This window comes from Salmo trutta, chromosome 18 (genome assembly GCF_901001165.1).
Source record: "Salmo trutta chromosome 18, fSalTru1.1, whole genome shotgun sequence".
Lineage (NCBI taxonomy): Eukaryota > Metazoa > Chordata > Actinopteri > Salmoniformes > Salmonidae > Salmo > Salmo trutta.
Window position 1 is genome coordinate 28,247,953 of NC_042974.1, and position 19,941 is coordinate 28,267,893.

The 19,941-nt window shown below is 44.4% G+C and overlaps 1 protein-coding gene and 1 long non-coding RNA gene across 12 annotated transcripts in view; one reads left to right on the plus strand and one right to left on the minus strand.

Annotated features, from left to right (window-relative positions):
* LOC115153133 (uncharacterized) overlaps window positions 1-14,703 on the plus strand; it is a 34,784-nt gene extending 20,081 nt beyond the window's left edge. The window contains exon 3 of the long non-coding RNA XR_003867644.1: window positions 14,242-14,703. This is a non-coding gene — a long non-coding RNA (uncharacterized LOC115153133). The remainder of the gene's footprint in view (window positions 1-14,241) is intronic.
* ldb3a (LIM domain binding 3a) overlaps window positions 1-19,941 on the minus strand; it is a 74,245-nt gene that overhangs the window by 4,581 nt on the left and 49,723 nt on the right. Inside the window, exons 5-14 of one of the 11 annotated variants that reach the window (XM_029698204.1) lie at window positions 19,142-19,342; window positions 17,899-17,928; window positions 16,194-16,360; window positions 15,976-16,012; window positions 2,836-2,895; window positions 1,801-2,165; window positions 1,351-1,708; window positions 681-861; window positions 441-561; window positions 90-205 (exon numbers count right to left, since the gene is read on the minus strand). In XM_029698204.1, the coding sequence (XP_029554064.1) occupies window positions 90-205; window positions 441-561; window positions 681-861; window positions 1,351-1,708; window positions 1,801-2,165; window positions 2,836-2,895; window positions 15,976-16,012; window positions 16,194-16,360; window positions 17,899-17,928; window positions 19,142-19,342 (1,636 nt within the window). Of the gene's footprint in view, window positions 1-89; window positions 206-440; window positions 562-680; window positions 862-1,350; window positions 1,709-1,800; window positions 2,166-2,835; window positions 2,896-6,314; window positions 6,444-14,926; window positions 15,359-15,975; window positions 16,013-16,193; window positions 16,361-17,898; window positions 17,929-19,141; window positions 19,343-19,941 lie in introns of those variants that run through there. The other 10 variants (XM_029698205.1, XM_029698209.1, XM_029698203.1 and 7 more) reach the window with 10 other exon arrangements.

Sequence of the window (19,941 nt, forward strand, 5' to 3'; positions counted from 1 at the left end):
TTTTTTGGTGTAGTCCCAAGAGATCTGAATAATAACCGTTTTATACAGCAGGAACATGGGTTATTGTACAGCGCTGTAGTCATTCTTACCGCACAGACAAAGCAGGTGTCGTGCCAAGTATGACCCAGTGCTTCAATGAACTTGTCTCCAGCTTCTACTGGAAAGTCACAGCCATGGCACTTGGTGCTGAAGAGTGAAATGTAATCTGGAAGAGAAAGCATAGATTGTGAAAACACTAGCAAAGTGCAAACAGTAGCAAAGTTACATGCGTAAAAAAAAAATGTCTCTATGTATATAATTCCAATGTAGTTCAGTTGCAGAAGCTGTTTTCACAGAGGACATTATGACAAACATACAGGAGCTAGTTTGGGCTCTAAAGGAAACATTTGATGCATGGAGCTTTTCATTATGTGCCATGCTATTCCATTGATCTAAAGTACCTTTCTCGCAGTAGGGCTCCCCGTCCTCCATGTGGAAGAGGCTATTTCCAAAGGCCTTGCCACAGGCAGCACACACAAAGCAGGTGGTGTGCCATGTCTGCCGCAGAGCATGCATCACCTCCTGCACACCAAAAAATGCAGGGACAAAAGGTTATTGTGTGGGTGTATGTGTAGGTGTATGCACGCACAAAGTGACTGTGTGCACGTTGTACTTGTCTGTGTTTGGGTCTGTCATCTTACCCCCATGATCTTGGTGTTGCAGCGGGCACAGGTGGGGGCAAAGAACTCTCCGTAGCAGTTCTCACAGTACACTGCGTTCTGCTCCTCCACAAAGCTGCAGTCTGCCAGCGATGTGTGGCAGTAGTGACAGTTGAACTCCTCTGGGTGCCAGGATCGACCCAAGGCCACCAGGAAGGGTCCCCTGTAACAACAGAAAGCAGGTGAAAGCTATGATCCCTTATTGATGTCACCTGTTAAATCCACTGAAGGGGAGGAGGCAGGTTAAAGAAGGATTTTTAAGCCTTGAGACAATTGAGACATGGATTGTGTATGTGTGCCATTCAGAGAGTGAAAAAGCAAAACAAAAGATTTGAAGGCCTATGAACGGGGTATGGTAGTAGGTGCCAAGTCCACCGGTTTGTGACGCTGCTGGGTTTTTCACGCTCAACAGCTTCCCGTGTGTATCAACAAGGGTCCACCACCCAAAGGACATCCAGCCAACTTGACACAACTGTGAGAAGCACTGGAGTCAACATGGGCCAGCATCCCTGTGGAATGCTTTCGACCCCTTGTAGAGTCCATGCGCCGATGAATTGAGGCTGTTCTGAGGGCAAAAGGGGAGGGGGGGTGTAACTCAATATTAGGAAGGTGTTTTTAATGTTTTGTACACTCAGTGTATTGTTGTTGTTACCTGATCATGTTGTTGCAGGCTCCACAGAGGGGTGCTCTGTTGCTGTTGGCAGCGAAGCGCTCCGCCCTTTGGGCCACGCCCCGGGCAACGGGATTGAAAGGGGCAGGGGTGGCGTTGTAGGGGGCGGGGCTTGGGTTATAGGCAGGGCTTGGGGCAGAGTGAGGGGTGTGGGCAGAGCCAGGGTGTGGGATATAGACCGGTGCTGGTGGGGCACTCTGAGGTAGAGCAGGCACTTTCATGCTGGTGCTGGTGGTCTTGCTGGGGTCAAACTTGTTGGCAAAAGAGTCGTCAGTGATCCAGGGGGGCCTGCTGGAGGGGGGTTCAGGGGCGGCGGCTTGGGGTGGAACAGGGGCAGGAGCTATGACCCAAAGAGACACCCGGTTAAGTCAACACTATCCATATTGTTAACACACATACAAATGGTCACACAGCGCCACCTGCTGTAACTACCTGGCACGATGCAGGCGGTGCTGACCACCTTGGGTGGGGGTGGGCCCACAGGGATCTGGATGGAGCTTTGCTGTATGTGAGGAGGCTGCTGCATGTGAGGAGGCTGCTGCATGTGAGGAGGCTGCTGCATGTGAGGAGGCTGCTGCATGTGTGGAGGCTGCTGCATGGGAGGCTGCTGCATATGCGGGGCCTGGTGCATGGGGGGCCCCTGGTACATGGGAGGTCCCTGCTGCATGGGAGGCCCTTGGTACATGGGAGGCCCCTGCTGCATGGGAGGCCCCTGCTGCATGGGAGGCCCCTGGTACATGGATTGCCCCTGGTACATGGGAGGGGCTTGTTGCATGGGGGGAGCCTGGCCATACTGGCTGCAGAAGGATAAACAAGAAGCTGAGTGACATCATCACCACCTAGACGGAAACATATCTCTACTAGTCTGATTATCAGTTCTGCTGCTTTCTGTCATAGTTTAGACAATATAACAATCTAAACTGGGAAACTGTACTACAAGTACCAATTACTAATAAGGAGACTTAGCACTATGCCTCACGATTAAACCTAGTGCGCTGAATGCTGGACAGCCACCCCTCTCCTTCCTGACTGAGTGTCCACATATGTTTTGAGTCTTACCTGGAGTTCCTCCACTTCACCAGACACGTTTAACTCAAAGGTTAGTGGGAGTTTAATATAGCAGAGACCCACACAGAGAGAGAGAAAGACAGCCTGGTATCAGAGAAACAGTGTTAGAACAGAGAGCCTCAGTTATGGCAGTGAGAGAGATTCACAGAGTCGCCAACAGATTTCATTTGAGAGGAGAGAAGCAGGTTTTGACATATTTGTAAGAAAGGGGAGGTTAAAACGTAGGTTAAAATGAACACTGTCAAAGCACGATTTTCATCTTTCGAGCTAAAAACAGAGGGAGGGGAATAAGGGTGTGTTATTCCGGAAGTGAAGTTATGTTGACAATAAGGGAAGGAAGCACACTATCCAGATGTTCTATGGAGAGTGGCATCTGGATAAACTTCCCCACAGAAGTACCTGGAGACTGAGGATTTGTACTGGGAGCTGTAACCAGGGGCAGACTGTTGCAGGCTGTAGCTATAACGCATCAGAAACAAAAAGGGTCAAGGGTCAAAAACAGGGGTCAAAAATAGCTCTTTGGATGAAGGCCATGTACACCTATACCTGTATGATGCCGTGCTGCCCAAGGAGTTCGTTTCCGATAATGGCATCCGTTTTTTAAATATTGCATGTGCAGATGTAACTTTTCTCCACTGTTTACTGAAGGAAAGCAAGAGTCTTCGGATTTCTCACATATTGTAACATTATCAGATTACAGCAGTTTCATTCTAACTGCTAGTCAGTCAGCCTAGTTTGACCACAGAGTCAGCTGTGTAGCTTTCGAAGAAAGGGCAGCACCCAATCAGCAGTCTCTTTGAAGTATAGGTGAACTTGGTTTCATAGCAATACCTTTGTGAGAGCACACATTCACACACAAAGGAAAAATATATATATCCTAGAGAGACAAAATTAAACAGGTTCTGAAAATCCATGATCCTAACATTGCCAAACCAAATCAATACACATCTAAGCTCCTACATACCATATCTGTATTTATCCCCATCATTCAAGGAAACTATATTGATACTGTACACACACACACACACACACACACACACACACACACACACACACACACACACACACACACCTGGTAACATCAGTTAACACATCCAACCCACATTGTTTTCTTTTCAATGACACAATTATTAGGAAACTTTCAAGTGAGCCACAGGACCACTTCTCAAAAACACACTACCATGCAGGCGAGATGAATTCACTTCAAACCACCCTTCACTGCACATCATGAGTTGATATAGCCTTCACAGTTTTAAGCAACTGTGGTAAACACACTGGCTCCAGGAGATCCCTATAAAATACCACTATTAAATTAAAGGTTAGATTTCATTTCTTTCGTTATTTAAACACAGCTGTTGATACAAAAAAAATAATTGACCCTGTACAATGGTTGGCTGAACCAAACAACCTTGGGGATCATTGAGTCATAAGTAGCATAAACCCCCTTGTTATGCAAAGCAAAACAGGTCATTTTATAGACACTGACAAATCAGAGGGTATTATACGAGCACAGAAAATAGTCATCTTTTGTGATAAGTGTCACATTTTAAATTGTGTTCAATTTGTACCAGATTCGACAGCATTCTAGCCCACATAATATGACCCTTTCAGCTATTGTACTATGAAGCATTACATCGATCAACAGCTGCTATTGCCTGTAGCCACCAGTTAGCCATTGAGTAGTGGACTAGAATGGTGCATCACAGCCATAGATAACGATTTAGTACATCACTGATTTGCAAGATACAAATGATTGTGATTAACATCCAAGTGTTACGCCCTTCTGCTGTTCTATGACAAACTACCCCCCCCCCCCAGATCATAATTAGTCAAGCCAGTGTGTGAGCATGCAGTTGAGCAGTGACGTGCAGAGTGAGCATGGGAGAGCGTGGGATAGAGGAGCTACCGCCATCACACAAGGTGGTACAATCACTAACTGGACTACTATGTGCACTACCGCGTGAACTACTCTCATATCACTAATTATGTGGCCTTCACAGGTTGAACAGAGCCCATTAATACCAACTCCGAGAGTACGCTGTTCCTTACTCTGACATGCAAAGGTCCAGACTTGAACGGGCCTGTGGGGATTTTGTACGTGTGTTAATGGAAGAAACAGGGTGACCTGCAAATTCTAGATGAGAGATGGAATGTCAGAAAAGTCAACCTCAGCGTGATGTTAGCTACATTCAGCATTAAAATAGATTTTTTTTATATTGGGGTCAAACATATCTAACCATTAATAATTGTGAAGGGAATATTGACATTGTGGAGAAAGAGGTGCAAATTAGTCAAACAAAAACTTCAGTCAGCAATCGCAAATGCTGCCAAACCCCCACATGAGCTTACATTCCTCTGCTTGTCCCTTTAGACAATCTGCAGTGTACAGTCTGCACATCAAGCCTCATGGACATTTTCCTATCCATTCAGCTGTAATGGAGAGAGCTAATGCAAAGAGCTTTTGGAGAGAAGTTGGACCCGGTGCAGGCGAGCAAAAAAGTTGCACCGACCTATTGCTGTCCCATAAAATAGCATGTATCCAATTGGGGCTGTCGCAGTTCATTTTGCACCACTTTTCATGCTGCGACAAATGTAAATAATCCGATTTTCTTATGAAACATGGCCAATGCGAATGAAGCAACGCTGCAGTCATGGCCTTGCGCCTTTGATCCGACTAGTGTCCCAAAGTTGACTTTTTTTTTTACCCTCCTGTCCCCTATCCCACGTACCTAAGCAACTCTGCACCCCACTGTCTGTGACGTGGTCAGTCTCTCTGTCACTGTGTCAGTCTGTCCAGGTGTGTGTGTACCTCAGGTGCTTGGGTTTCCCAGAGGGCAGGGTGCGCTTTCGTTTGGGCAAAGTGCTGGTTCGGAACACTGGGGTGATTGACAGAGCCTCCAGCGCAGAGGTGGGCGGTGGCCCTTGCTTATAAACCTTGTTTCTTAACGAGAGCCAACAAGAGAGGTCTGAGAGACGGTTTAGGGCTCACTCCAATTCCCTCCACATACACAATGAGAACTTAGAATTTCTTATGCCATCTTAAACCCTCTGAAATACTACACTGTAATGCAAAATAGAAGGTAACACTTTAGTTGGAGAGTCCTTAGTAGATGTTTTATACATGTTCAACTAACTGTCAACAAATTGCCCACTAACAATAACTATCCTATCAGCCCAATCTCAATACGTATGGCCTTTCGTGGTACCCTGCAAGTAGATGGGACACTATTTTTTTATGTGATTTTTAATCCTACTGACAAACCACCATTCATGGATACGATATGATATACTTTATTGTCCATTTACATGGAAATTCATTTAATCTGCTGTGATGGTCCAAAATATTTTTCGGAGGGTCCAATAAAGTAGTATAGACACCATGCCTCTCGATGGTCCAAAACCCTAATCCAGTAGTCTAAGAAAATGATCTCAGACACCCCCATTGAAGGTTCCGAGGTCCAATGGGGTGATCTGGGGTATTTCACCAAGATGCAATATCTGGCTCATGTAATTATGTCGAAGAGAGTTATTCGCCAACCCTAGCAAGCTGTTGCATATAAACTGACTTGCAGTTGGTAGTTTGCTAATAGTTTGAGCATCTATAGATCATCTATTGTGGACAATCCAAATAAATCCTGTTTTACACCCGGTATACTCTTACATCCACTATTTCAGCATCAGAAAATAAAGCTCTCCCAACCCAATCCATATTCCTCACAAACCTCTTCTCTGGCCCCCCACAAAATAGCAAATATGTACGAGCATCTGTACCTACTTCTCTCCCTCCTATCTCAACCAAATCCACACATTGGCCTATCTCCTGACTGACATAAAAGGTAGAAACTGGGACAGGGGGAGTGATTGAGTGACAACTGTACCTAGACTGTGTAATCAGAGCAGACGAGATATGGGAGGCTGCATGCGTCAGGTGGCGGGGTGCCCCAGAGGGGACTGCAGGGGCCTCAGGGGCCACTGGCTGTGTCTGGGTGGCTGGGGGTGACTGCTCGCTGCAGAGGACAGAGTAGAGTTAAAACAGCCAGGAAGGATCAAGAGAGGGAGGTCGTGCTCTGGGGGAACTAGGAAAGGGAATTTGGGGAACTCTTTGTGTGACATATTGACTGTGTTCACTCTGCAAACTCTCTCTAGATTTGACAGAACTGTCTGCTTCCTATGGGGGGGGGGGGGGGGGGCGGCAGCAGTGATGACCAACCATAGAAGCAACAGCTTGCACAGGCCCCGGTCATTGTTGTATTGTATTAAGGCTGGTCAAATAAAAAACACGTTTAAGATGGATAGATTGTTATGATGATGATGACGTTAAGGGTTAAAGGATGATGGGTTTGGCAGACTCGCTCTGCATGACTACAGTACTCCACTGCCTTGAGGCTCTCTGTTCTCACACCGCTCACAGACATGGCAAGTCTTCCCAGTGTCTCTCTCCTCAGTTTCCACACAGTCCAGATGATCACAGCATCAGACTGTTTGACTTACCTTGGACACTGAATATGGACACTCTCCCCTGTGAATGTACTAAACCCAAAGCCACTTTAAAATGCATGCTGCTCATGAAACCTTTTACCTAACCACTCATGTAGTACAATCAAGGTTTTCCAAGTCTAATTGGAACATAAAAACAAAAACACACATTTCAATAAATGTTCAATCAATCACATCGAAACAGTCGAAATGGGAAAAGTGAGACATCAGAACAAAACAGTCACTCTCAATGAAAGTGCACACACACATATAGGTACATACCAAAGAAAAGGAAGAACACTCAGTTGGCAGAGGACAATGAAACCACAACAGACAAAATGTTCAACCCACACAGCATTACCTCTCAGGGGTGGGTTCAGGGGCTACGGGGGTGGGCTCTGGAGACTGCAAAGCAGCAGGTGAAGCCACCTGATTGGGCGAAGCAGCGCTAGCAGGCAGAGCGACAGGTGCTGGCTGATAGAGATTGGAGCATGCTCAAAAGGGCTACTGCATAAGAGGTTAGGTTGCATTGAGAGAAAACCGTCAGCAGTCCGTAGCCGAAAATCATATATACAAACAGCCCATGTAGGGCTAGGTGTATATGAATTAGATAGTTAATGTCAGCACAAATAGACCTGTAAATATATATGGCCTCAATCACACGCAAAACCAATAGCCTTTATATTGTTCAGCCCAATGCAAGGATGTCCATCAAGGAAAAAATTGAAAAAGAGTAAAAAAATACAATTATTTAAGAGTCTTATCTTTCAATATAAGGAGTTAGAGCTCGAGGTGAGCAAAAAAACCCTATGCAGGAAATAAAAACCTCACAGAAAAAGAAAGCAATCTGCTCATAAGATAAAAGGGACATTTGAACTATTGGTTTCGGGTGAGTCGCTGGAGACTGTATAGAGACTGGTAGCGGGGTTGAGTGGAGTGATATCTGGTTGTATAATGGAAAGCTGCCTAGCTGCTACTGCAGGAATCGATTGTGCATAACGGGGAATGATTAAATAACTGTGTCGAGACAAGAGAGCTTCATCAATCATGTCCAAGGCCAGAGAGAGAGGGTTACAGAGGGTACCATCTCACTGGGATGAAGCAGGCTATATGCTCGATATATACATCGTCTTCACTTTATTAACACAGTGCATTAAACATTGATTTGTAATGGTATAGAATATCATACTAATCTAATATAATCAGAGACAATCTAAGGTGCCGGGAGAGTTTCAGCCACGAACCCTGCTGGGGAAAGGATTAAACAGACTATACTACAACAAAAGCAAAAAAAAAGGAGAGAAAAATGTGAACACTCAGTCAGCATGGCATAATCAATGAGTGCACACTACAGAACATTTGTGAATTGACTTTTAAACCTAAGTAAAAACGAACAGATTTTGACATTTAAACACTGACTTAGACATGAGGCCAAAACATTGAGTGAATGACTGAGGGAGAAGGTGGGGTTGAGGTTGCCCCACTTCGGACAGGGGAGAACGGAATGAATGCAATGCCCAGGGGGAGCTTCCCAGGCTGGAGGACAGACAGAGGATGGCAGGCATCTAGCAGCAACAGGCCTGATGGTGGTAGACCGATGGCTGACCCCTACTCACGTCCAGCACCCTGACCTCTTCTCCTGGACATCTCTCTGAACCCCCCCCCCCCCCCCCACTCTTGACATCACTCTTGATTGATGTCGCTAGTCCATTCTTCCTGTTGACATTTACAGGCAGGTATAGAAGGGACAGTTGGAATGTCATATGTCAGGGAGGTGGTGTGGCACAGAGAGAGGTCAAGAAACAGTGGTCTCAGGTGGTCATTTAACCCTTCATCACTTTCTTTGGTGAACCCATGAGGTTAGCAAGTGCTCCTAGGTTGTGGTTGTAGTGTGTCTTTCTATGGTGTGTCTCACGGCTAGTTGTGTGGAGTACGGAGTGGAGTGTTGGTGTGTCGGCAGGGGAGGTGGAAGGATCAGTACATATAGACAGGTGATAGGTGCTCTCAGTTTGAGTGACAGAGGAAGTGCCTTTGAGGCTGGGTACAAGGACAGGACAGGCCACAGTCACACAGATACTAAAGACACTATTATTTCTGAATCCAACCAACCAAGTTTTCATCAACAAAGTTTTGTAGCGTTAACTGCTTTCAGCTAGAGAGACCGCTACAAAGTCACTTTTATCTGATGGGAGTGTAGGGCGTGTAGGGCCAAAACTCCATCCCACCACAACAGGCTGAAATTCCAGGTGGTCTTTTCAAACAGCTCTTATACTAAAAGGGCAGTATTATTCCAATCTCATAGTGTGGGAATTATATTTAAAACAAAAAATCACGTTTTTGACTGCACTGGGCCTTGAAAAAAAAGTTTTTTTTGTTTGTTTTTTGATGTAATTTGTAATTTGATGTAATTTGGCCCCCCCAAGAAAACTTGGGGGGGCCAAATTACATCACCCGTGGGCCGAATTTGGCCCACGAGCCGCCTATTGGGGAACCCGTGGGCCAAATTCAGCCCATGGGTGATGTAATTTGGCCCCCCTACCCAAGTTTTCTGAGCATAAAACAAACAAAAAAACTTTTTTTTTTTAAAGGCCCAGTGCAGTCAAAAACGTGATTTATCTGTGTTTTAAATATAATTCCCACACTATGAGGTTGGACTAATACTGCCCTTTTAGTATAAGAGCTGTTTGAAAAGACCACCTGAAATTTCAGCCTGTTGTGGTGGAATGGAGTTTTGGCCTGCCTGGTGACATCATCAGGCAGAAAATTAGTAAATAGACCAATAAGAAAGAAAGATCCAAAGCTCTTTGCCAATGACAGCTAGTTTTAAGTTTTCCCCTCCCGCTCAGACCACTCCCAGACAGTCCTAGCAAAATTCTTGCTTGAGAAATTGCTCTTTGCTAAGAAGCTATTTTTGTTTCTTTTTGAACATTTTAATTGAAAACAATCCCAGTAAGATAGTACATTTTTACACAGAAATGATTTGATATTGAGATAAAAATGGCTGCAATGGACCTTTAATTAAATACTAAAATCACCAGTAATTGTACTAAAATCACCAGTAATTGAGCTCAATGTGATTTTAATTTAGGAAATACGTTCCCCAAGACTGTAAAATCACTAGAAAATGAGCTCAAAGGGATTTTAATTTAGGAAATATGTTCTGAAGCATTCCCACACATAAATAGAGAAGCATATGTCATGGTATCCCAATGTAATCAAGGTTGGAAATTAAAAATGTTTCTCAAATATTATATCTGTTTGGGATTCTTGCAGTCAATTTACAGTTTACAAATGATTTATAACTACTGGATGTTCTGGCCCCCCGACCATCAGCTCAAAATCAGCCCACGGCTGAATGTAATTGTGGACCCCTGTAGGGTATACGTTATATTATTAGCCTATCTGGCATAGGTACAGACATCTAACTTCAATACTACTGGATCTCTATTTGAACTCAGACAGCCATGTACACAGACGCACACATAGGCACAGACAGACTTTCCTCACAACAAGTGGTTTATATAAACAGACATCCTGTGCAGCTCACTTGGTACACACAGAGGACACTGGCCTTCAAAAACACAATAACCCTCTCCATGCTGTATCAATAGATTGCATTGACAGAATTGTTGTGATGCGTTTCCAGATGTATTGAGGGAATGAGTGTTTCAAGTTGGGGGCATAGAAAGGATATTGTGCTTTGAAGGCTGAAATCAAAATCTGTTACCTCAGATTAACAACATAATGGGAAGGGGGGAAAGAAGAGAGAAGAAGAGAGAGGCCACACCTGACAGAGAGATGTTAAAGATAGAAGACTGCATACATGCACCACTCTTTCATCTGCCAATTATCTATAAACAGTTAGGAATTTGAATGACTTAATCTGTACACTAAAGCCATTTAATTTCTCACTTTCTTTCACTGTGGAAAGGAAAAACTTGAGGATAGTTTTGAAGAGCAACAAATCTATGTCTGGTAACGTCTGCTTGGCACAACTGTCAACATAGGGAAATTGTGATTGCTCCCACTAAAGCAGCTGGGTTAGTAAGGCAGCTCCATGGGCAGGCAACCTTCTCAACTACAATTTCACTCTGCTCCTCATTCTCTGGGACCGAAAGACCACTCCAGGTTAGGCAGGCAAACACTGGCATGTATTTGCATGATACTGGTGAAATGGGCAAGCAAGGGCAGGCGTTTGAGAGACCAGACCATGCTCTTACAGGCAATTTAGGAGGATGATAATTGAGATTACAGCTAGTCAAGGCAGGGGAAATGGGTCTAGTACAACAAACAGGTATGTATATTACCACGTTCAGCTACTTGAAAGCAGCAGTGAGCTCTAACCATGGGGGTTTAGGATTTGTGAGTGGGGGTTGAGGGAGGGAGATGGCTTACTGCAGAGCTGTAGTAGATGAGGAAAACACTGACTAACAGGTGCTACAGGCAAGACTCTAAGACAAGGGAACGAAATGAGTCAGACACACAACATGAAGACCGACACAAACACATACTGTAGCTGTCAACAGGTACCCCCTCACCTTCTGTGCCCTTTACATGGATTCTCGAATGGTACATAGGCCCGAATCAACTCTACCGACTTGACGGTCCGAACTGTGATTGGTCCCATGGATTAAACCTACAATACAACTTCGTATCGCCGACTGTCACAAGCTTATCTATAATATTGAGACAACCCCTACGGTCCTTGACGCTTTCCAAAACAATATCATTTTCTAAAAGAGACGATACGAAGATGGGAAGTCACATGGGCACTAGGCCCCTGAAATGGGCCCTAGAAGTCACCAACTGCAAAAAAAAAAAGAATCTTGCCGACCACATGGGAACTGAGCACACACACCGAATGACCTTCCACTAATTTCGCGGTGAGGGTGGGATGAGCGAGTAGGATAGCCATGTAGTGACGTGCCGAAATTTGATGTGAAGCAATGACGCCTGTCCTGATGTTAAGGAATGTTTGGTGTGTCAGTTCTTGAATCTGTGCTGGAAATAAAGAGGGGGAGTGAGGTACAGGAGGCCTAGAATACTCTAGTGGAACTGAAGTGGAGAATGAGATTCTGTTTTGGGGGACGGAGACTGAGGCCGATGTATGATAGAGGAGGATGAAGAGAAGGAGCGATAAAGGGCGAGAGGGGGTCAGCCACCCAGAGGCACTCCAGTGCAAACACACTGTCTTCCTGTGCATGCATTGCATGCAGGTGGAAATCTCTCTCAGGGGAGGTGAGGAGGAAGGGAAGAGGCAGTTAGCAGAGGTTACCAACAGTTACAGACGGGCATTAATAATCCATTCATCAGCCCACAGCAGAGCTAAGTAACAGCAGCTCCCCTATGTGACAACCATACAAGCAGAGTTACCTTTCAAAGGGCTTTCAACGCCTTCAAACATGGCCTCGCCAAACCTCACTACTCACATATTTGACTTCCTGTTCTCCTGTCTTACGCGGGAGGACGGGACGACGCCCAACAGGGTGTTGTCTGACGGCTGTACTTCCCTCCTGATATGATAGTCCCTTCAGCCACGTCTGACCTCCCTATAGTAGCAGCTAGAGACTCTTGCCTCGACAAGGCCTAAATGGACAGACCATTGATATAATACTGCTCCTATGTAATAACAGACAATCAACATAATATTGACCTCTGTTTAGGGAATCTCACAATTGATGGCATGATTATATTAGAGCTAATGATGGCTGAGTACAATAATAATACAGTAATCGCTCCGTGTAACAGACTAAATGGCATGTGTGGAGAAGATCAAAGCCTTGTTTTCTAAATGGTGTACCAATGAAGCACGTCAGTTCATCCTTCTGTGGGTAATATGAACATTAGCTTGGTTTATTTCTACAGTCTTTCTAAAGAACTTTTTCGGAATACAATCTCAAAGTGATTGAACGATGTTATTGGTCATAAATATCTTATCACACTCTATCAGTGGTGTAAAGTACTTAAGTAAAAATACTTTAAAGTACTACATTCCTAAAGAAAACAATGTACAGCTTTTGGTCAGCTTTTTACTCCATACATTTTCCCTAACACCCAAACGTACTCATTACATTTTGACAGGAAAATAGTCCAATTCACGTACTTCACATATCAAGAGAACATCCCTGGTCATCCCTACTGTCTCTGATCTGGCGGACTACCTGAACACAAATGCTTCATTTGTAAATTAATGTCAGAGTGTTGGAATGTGCCCCAAAAAACGACTTAAGAAGTACTTCAAAGTATTTTTTACTTAAGTACTACGTAAATAGAAATATATAAACGTTGTGCCGTCTAGTTTGTATATGTCACGTCCTGGCCAGTATAAGGGTTAATTAGTATTGTAGTTTGGTCAGGACGTGACAGAGGGTATTTGTTTTATGTGGTTCAGGATGGTGTGTTTGGTTTAAGGGTGTTTGATTTAGTATTTCCGGGGTTTTGGTTTATAGTCTATGTGTATGTATTTCTATGTCTAGTCTGGTGAGTGTGTTTCTATGTTGGTTAATTGGGGTTGGGACTCTCAGTTGAAGGCAGGTGTTGTCTATCTGCCTTTGATTGAGAGTCCCATATATGAGGGTGTGTTTGTGTTTGTTGTGGGTGATTGTTCTGTGTTCAGCCCTAGGCTTTGCCAGACTGTTTTGTTGTTCGGTCGTTTTCGTGGTTTGTTTGTTTTGGAGTGTTCTTTTGATTGTTAAATAAAAGTCAAAATGAGCATACATGTACCTGCTGCGTATTGGTCTACCTTTTCCGACGATGATTTCGTTATATCGTCAGAAGACGAAGACGACAACCGTGACAGTATAATAAGGAATTTGATACTTTTGATACTTAAGTATATTTTAGCAATTCCATTTACTGTTGATACTTAAGTATATTTAAAACCAAATACTTTGACTTTTACTCAAGAATCATTTTTACTGGGTGACTTTCACTTTTACTTGAGTCATTTTGTATTAAGGTCTCTTTACTTTTACATTTGGGTACTTTTTCCACCACTGCACTCTATATGAGGCAATGTAGCTTGGTTATTAGATATTCCAAAGCCACTTACATTATATAAAATATCTCTGTTTTGTCTAGGTCAAGTTGTATGTATGTGTATATATGTGTATATATGTATATGTAATGTTCCCTCTGATTAAAGTCATACTTGTAATCATGTGGCCATCTGGCCATGAGCCAGACTGGAGCCTATCCTTTAATCTTTTTAAAAAGTCAGTGCAATGCACAATGCAGGCAGCACTCCTGATTATCACTGTAATAGTCCACTTTACTTTATGCCATTCACTCTCTCTCTGGGCAATTCTCTAATTCCTCACTTTCTCATAGGCTGCAAGGGTTTGCTGCTCTCTACACATTCCAATGAGCCAGAGCCCGAGGATAAGGAAACAAACAAGCCATGTTTCATCTGTGAGTGATTCATATTAAGAATAATTACGACTTTGGTTGATATTGGGGAATTGTTGCTCCTAAATTGGAGCCTTGAGATCTCTGTTATGTTCTATGTAATGGTTCCTTGGGAGTGGCTTTGAAACAACTGATTTTATTTAGAGTTTTTGATGAATCATACAGATGTAGGATCTCAATTTGACCAGTATTGTCACAGCAAAATAATCCTGCATCAACAGGATTTGAACGGTTAGTCCATATATTGTTGCTTGATTGGTGGTTAAGTTATTACTTGGTCAAAATTGGGCTACATGAAAAGTGCAATACTGTTAATATAACTGTGTTATTGAGTGTTTTCAGTTAATTTATTTAAATCATGAAGCTCATCTGCATTTCCTGTGGTGCAGGAAAATTCTCAACAACAAAAGAGTGATCAAATTAAGATCCTAGACCTGTATCTATAATTGTTTATGGTCTCTAAGAGGGTGTTATGCTGCTATGCCTTAAAGGTAAGCAACTATTTCCCCTATAACTTCCATTTAAAGCTTATAAACTGCTACATCAAAACTGAATCTCTTATGTTTTCAGAGAAAAAAATCTGATACAAAAGCAACCAAAGGAAAAATGTGTTTCGTTCACAGTGGTATCGTTTTTATTCATACTTATATCACAATGTGAAACTCAAATAGTACTAATTTAAGGTTGAAATACAATCCAACTTTTTATACCGCTGCAATTCATTTTGAAAACTAGGATCAACTTTCAAAGCCAGAATTAGAGGGAAAGATGACATTGGGCTAAAATCTCCATTACAACATGTGATCAACAAGTATTGAACAAACCTCTTTCCACTAACTCACATTCCAGTATCTTTAGCCTGACCTTCTCCTCACTCACCTGCTCTACCCTTCTCTGATTGCTACAGTTACATTGGGTCTGACGCGTCTTTTAAACCAGGGCTTTTTCTGGCACGTTAAGGATTTGAGCAGACAGGCCATTGTGCCAATTTTTCAATTTGGCAAAACGTGGGCCTTTAAATTCTGTGTCAAACCTTTCCCTGTGGCATGAGGAAAGACAAAAAGGAAAAGGGGGAAGAAAGAGAGAGGGAGAAAAGGGGGGATGAGAGATGGGTTAGGGACTGTGGCCTCCACTCCCCTGCCTGAGTCCTGTGAGGGTAAGAGTGCACTGGGGGCTTCCAAATTCTCCACAAACACAAATCAACCCCACTCCTGGGTGGGTCTATGATGTCCTGCACTATACTGTATCAGGGTCCCTGATGAATTATCTCAGGCATGAGAAATCACTAATGAGAAAACAAAAAAGTGATACACGTTCTGTGTCGTTTCAGCTGGAAGAGTCTAACAGACTGCTGGGAACTTGTGTAAGCTCATCATGAGGGCTATTTGTAATCCATGTGAGGGGCACTGCAGTATCGGTACACTTCAGACTATTCTTACTGTTGGCTCAGAATGACATGAGTCACATGCTAACCTTCAAGTTCAGCACAGAGAGTGGTGTGGAGTTGGGGCCTGAAGCAGGGCTGAGTGACCCTGTGACCCTTGACCCCCTAGCTCACAGCAGGAACTCTGCTCTGGGCTCATATGGTCTGGTCTGGAGCAATGCCTAAATGTAGCTTTTCTGCTAGGCCACCGGTCGCTGCTGCTAGCTGCCTACCTTGATTTCCTCAGATGTTCCACGTCTGGGTCTTGCACTACAGGAGAGACACAGAGAGAAAGAGACACAGAGCGAGAGAGAGAGAGACAGAGAGACAGAGAGAGGGCGAGAGAGAGGGAAGAAGAAGACAGAAGAGGAACCATCAGTAACTGAGTGTTTGGCCTGGTAAGAAGGGTAGACTAATCTAAATGAAACAGAAATAGAATAGCACTACTTACTGAACTCCGTTCCCGTGATGTGGGCGAGGAGGCGGAAGGACTTGGACTGCACCTGGGAGGAGCTGCGGGCCCAGTCATTCAACTCCGTGTCCCTGTCTGCAGTCTTGATGACAGCCTGATACACTGGGGAGGCACTGTCTACCTGAGCGTCTTTTACAGGGAGTGAACTGGAACCACAGAGAGAGGGCTGGCTCGTCACACTGCCACTAATTCCTACCCACCATCGCCATCAGGGCGTATAGGGTTTGGGGGTTGTTATTCGGGTTTCTGATCACAGTGTTCAGAAACTGCAGCCCAGTGGTGATGATTTATTATTGGGGCATGTCTGAGGGTATACATATACTATAACTAACTTGTGTAGCCTGCTTGGATGACTAAGGAGCATTTAGGGGAATCGGGAGAAGACCTATTTCATAGTGTGATGTCAAAAACAAGATTGGTCTTGCATAAGGGGAGCTGCAAGAGAGGGGCTTAAAAACTGGACATTAAAAAGGAGCATCCGCCAGCTTACGCTCACACAAACCAGTGATGGAATGCTAAAAAGCTGTCTAATAGTTTCCTATTTTCAGAAGCTTGCATGTGAAGCATTATGGCTGCATAGCTACTAGCTAGCTTGGACCCTGTGGTATCTTTCCTCAACAGCATACTTCAGAAATATCATTTCAAACAATAAAAAAATAAATAAATAGTGTACCTTCAGCAGGAGGAGGAAAGAGCTCAGAACATTCCGTTTAGTGTCGTTATTAAACCAGTATAGTTCCTGGTACATGGCATAACTATTGCTAGTCAGCTGCGCATTCCCTGAGTACTGATTAGGAGGGTCAGAGTAGTTCTGGCCACCTAGCTGAGGCCGGCACTTCAATGTGTCCCTCCTCCATTAGTTTCCTTTTTTATATCCATATAAATCATGCATTTCTTTTTTGTTGCAATTCAAGAGAGAATTGACTTTTGATAACATCACAGCAGTCAATAAAACCTATTTTACAGAGAGCCTTGAAACATAAAGAATCCCTGTGTAGCCAGCGGCGGAGTGGACACCCTTTAAAAGAAACGGTTTGCAACACCATGACCAGAACATTATGGAGACTGGAGGAATGAGTGGAGTGGGGAATGATTGATGGAGATGGCGAAACTGCCAAATAACACAATTATGATCCTGTGGTTGACCTGTAGGCAATATCGGTTTGCACCTCACTCTGTGCTTTTCTAAAAACTCAAATAATGTATGGCATGAAAACGTCTAAATCGATGGATGTTTTCGATACATTTCAAAACAGCACAATTTCAGCACAATTTTCCAACTGAATGGAAAATTGTTTGTTAGTAATCAGATAGTCATTGATAAAGAGCCACACACCATATAGTGATGTTCTCTACAAACAGCTGCTCTGCAATCAACCCCCGTCAAACTATGACGTCATCATTGGATTAAGGGTGCAGAGGCAATATCCGGCAATTCTAGACGTCCTTCCATCAACCCACAAACTACGACAATTGGTGGTGTGTGTCGAAAATTGCCATGGGTAACAAATACAGACCCTCCATTCAGTGTGAGGACGTATTGGGTTAGCAGAGAGGTTTGGGACGAGCGAGGTGGACAAGCAAAGAGTAGTGAGGGAAACGGACATGGAGGAGGCGGCGGAGGGATATGAAGAGACAGCACACAGGCTGTGCTCCATAGGTTGTCACAGAGCGGTCTACTTACACCAAGGGGGAGCCGGCTGGGACTTCCTCTCTGTACAGCAGGGATGGGGTGGGGCAGGGCGAGCGGGCGAGGTGGAGTCGTGGATGGATGAAGAGGGGTGGGGGGGGAGAGAGCAGCATGTCATGGTGCGTGGGATCGACAGTGCAGTGATGGGGTTGGTTGTGGAGGAACCAAGGAAGTGAGAGAGGGAGGATTAGATATGAATCCCATAGGGGATGTCAGAGTGAGAGCCTTAGTTTTCCTCAAACTCACCCAGAAAAAGGATGCTTTTCTCCACATATGAACAAAACAATTTGCCTGTTTACAGGAAGCATGTGTGTCTACGTATTTACATACACTGATACAAATCAAGAGTTTACGGTCCCTTTCATGAAATGATCCATTTTGCAACGGTAACTAGCTGAATATGATGTGTGTACTGAGATCTCCAAGTATTTGAAAGGTAATCATGGGTGAGGATATGTAAATGAATCAGGGAAGGCTTGGTGACTAACTTGGTGGTTTTATGCTTGACGGTGAGCACGGCATGAAGACGTTCAGAGAACTAATGGAAAGAATCTAACAAATACACTTGAATACAGCAACAGGTGACCTGCCTTTGTAACGAGGAATAAGCCTTTATAAATATACTACATCTGTGCCTTGGTGCACAAAACCAAACCCCTTCCAGCACCAGGCAATACAGTAGTAAATCAACCACAAAACTAACAGTCAAAACCGGAGCATTGCACCAACACACAACCAACACCACCTTTGAACACACAGATCTCACTGCTACCTTTTACAAACAATCTGTGTTGCATGTATGCTCCTTCTCGACACATACAGAAGGCACTTAGGACTTTCAGAACTGTACAACCATTTTAAAGGATGGTAACAATCCTAGATCATTAGACCCTGATAAGACATCCTGATGAAGTCAGTCTGTGGTTTTAGTTTCTCCAGCACAGCGCGCCTACACTACGCTGCAGTGCCAGACTAGTTCAGCACAGCCAGCAGTGCAGAGGAAAGGAGGGGTACTACCCTCTTAGAAAAAAAGGGTTTTTACCTGGAACCAATAAGGGTTATTCAAATGGTTCTTCCTATGGGGGACAGCCGAAGAACCCTTTAAGGTTCGAGATAGCACCTTTTTTTCTAAGAGTGTATTGAAGTCATGCAGACTGGGTAGGAAAGCTAGAAAGACTGGGTGGGGGGAGGAGACAAGGAAAGGGAGGGAGGGAGTGCAGAGGAAGGAGGGTCTTACCCGCCCTCGTGGCCCTTGGACTGGGACTGTCCGGCGATGGCGTCCATGATGGCGTCCTGGGAGTACATGCTAATGGGGGTGTTGTACTGGGCATGGATGATGGTGGCCTTGCCCCCAGGACCCTTCACCTCGATGGGTTTGTGGGTGGACAGGGCAGTGTCCTTCAGCACATTGGGGTTGAAGTTGGGGATGTACTCGTTGCTGTTGTGGAGAGCGGTGGAGGGTCCGGAGGAAGGCGGCAGGGTTGTGACGGGGAGGGTGAAGAGGAGAAGAAGGGAAGAGACAGGGGAAAAGAGGGGAAAGGGAAGGAGGAGGGTGGTAGTAGAAGGAGAAGTTGTGTGAGAAGGAAAGTTCAACAGTGTAATAGCCTGCTAGCAGATCTGTTTGTGCTTTAGCCAACTCCTCTCTCGTGTGTACTGCCATGTGGAACATGATCATGCATTGCAAAACAATGGGTGGCACAACAAAAGAGTTGGCTAATGCACGAGAGATTTGCTACCCGGCTACTACAACAGTGTGGGGCTTTGGAGGGAAAGGCAGATCAGTTGCCATAGAGGCGCTGTATGTTACACAGAAAACATGCCGTCTACAGTAAATCTCTCAGTAGAGCAGGCACAGCACAGCTCACATATCTGCACACACACACACTCAGGTTTCCCTCAAGATACACAGGTCAACCCTCCCAGGTATGTGGGAGCATCAGTCCACAGGCTCAGATGGTGTTCTACAACTGGCCCACAAGTAAACTGATCAAGATAAAAGAGCAAATGGAGATGTTAATGTAAGCATGCACTGTCGAG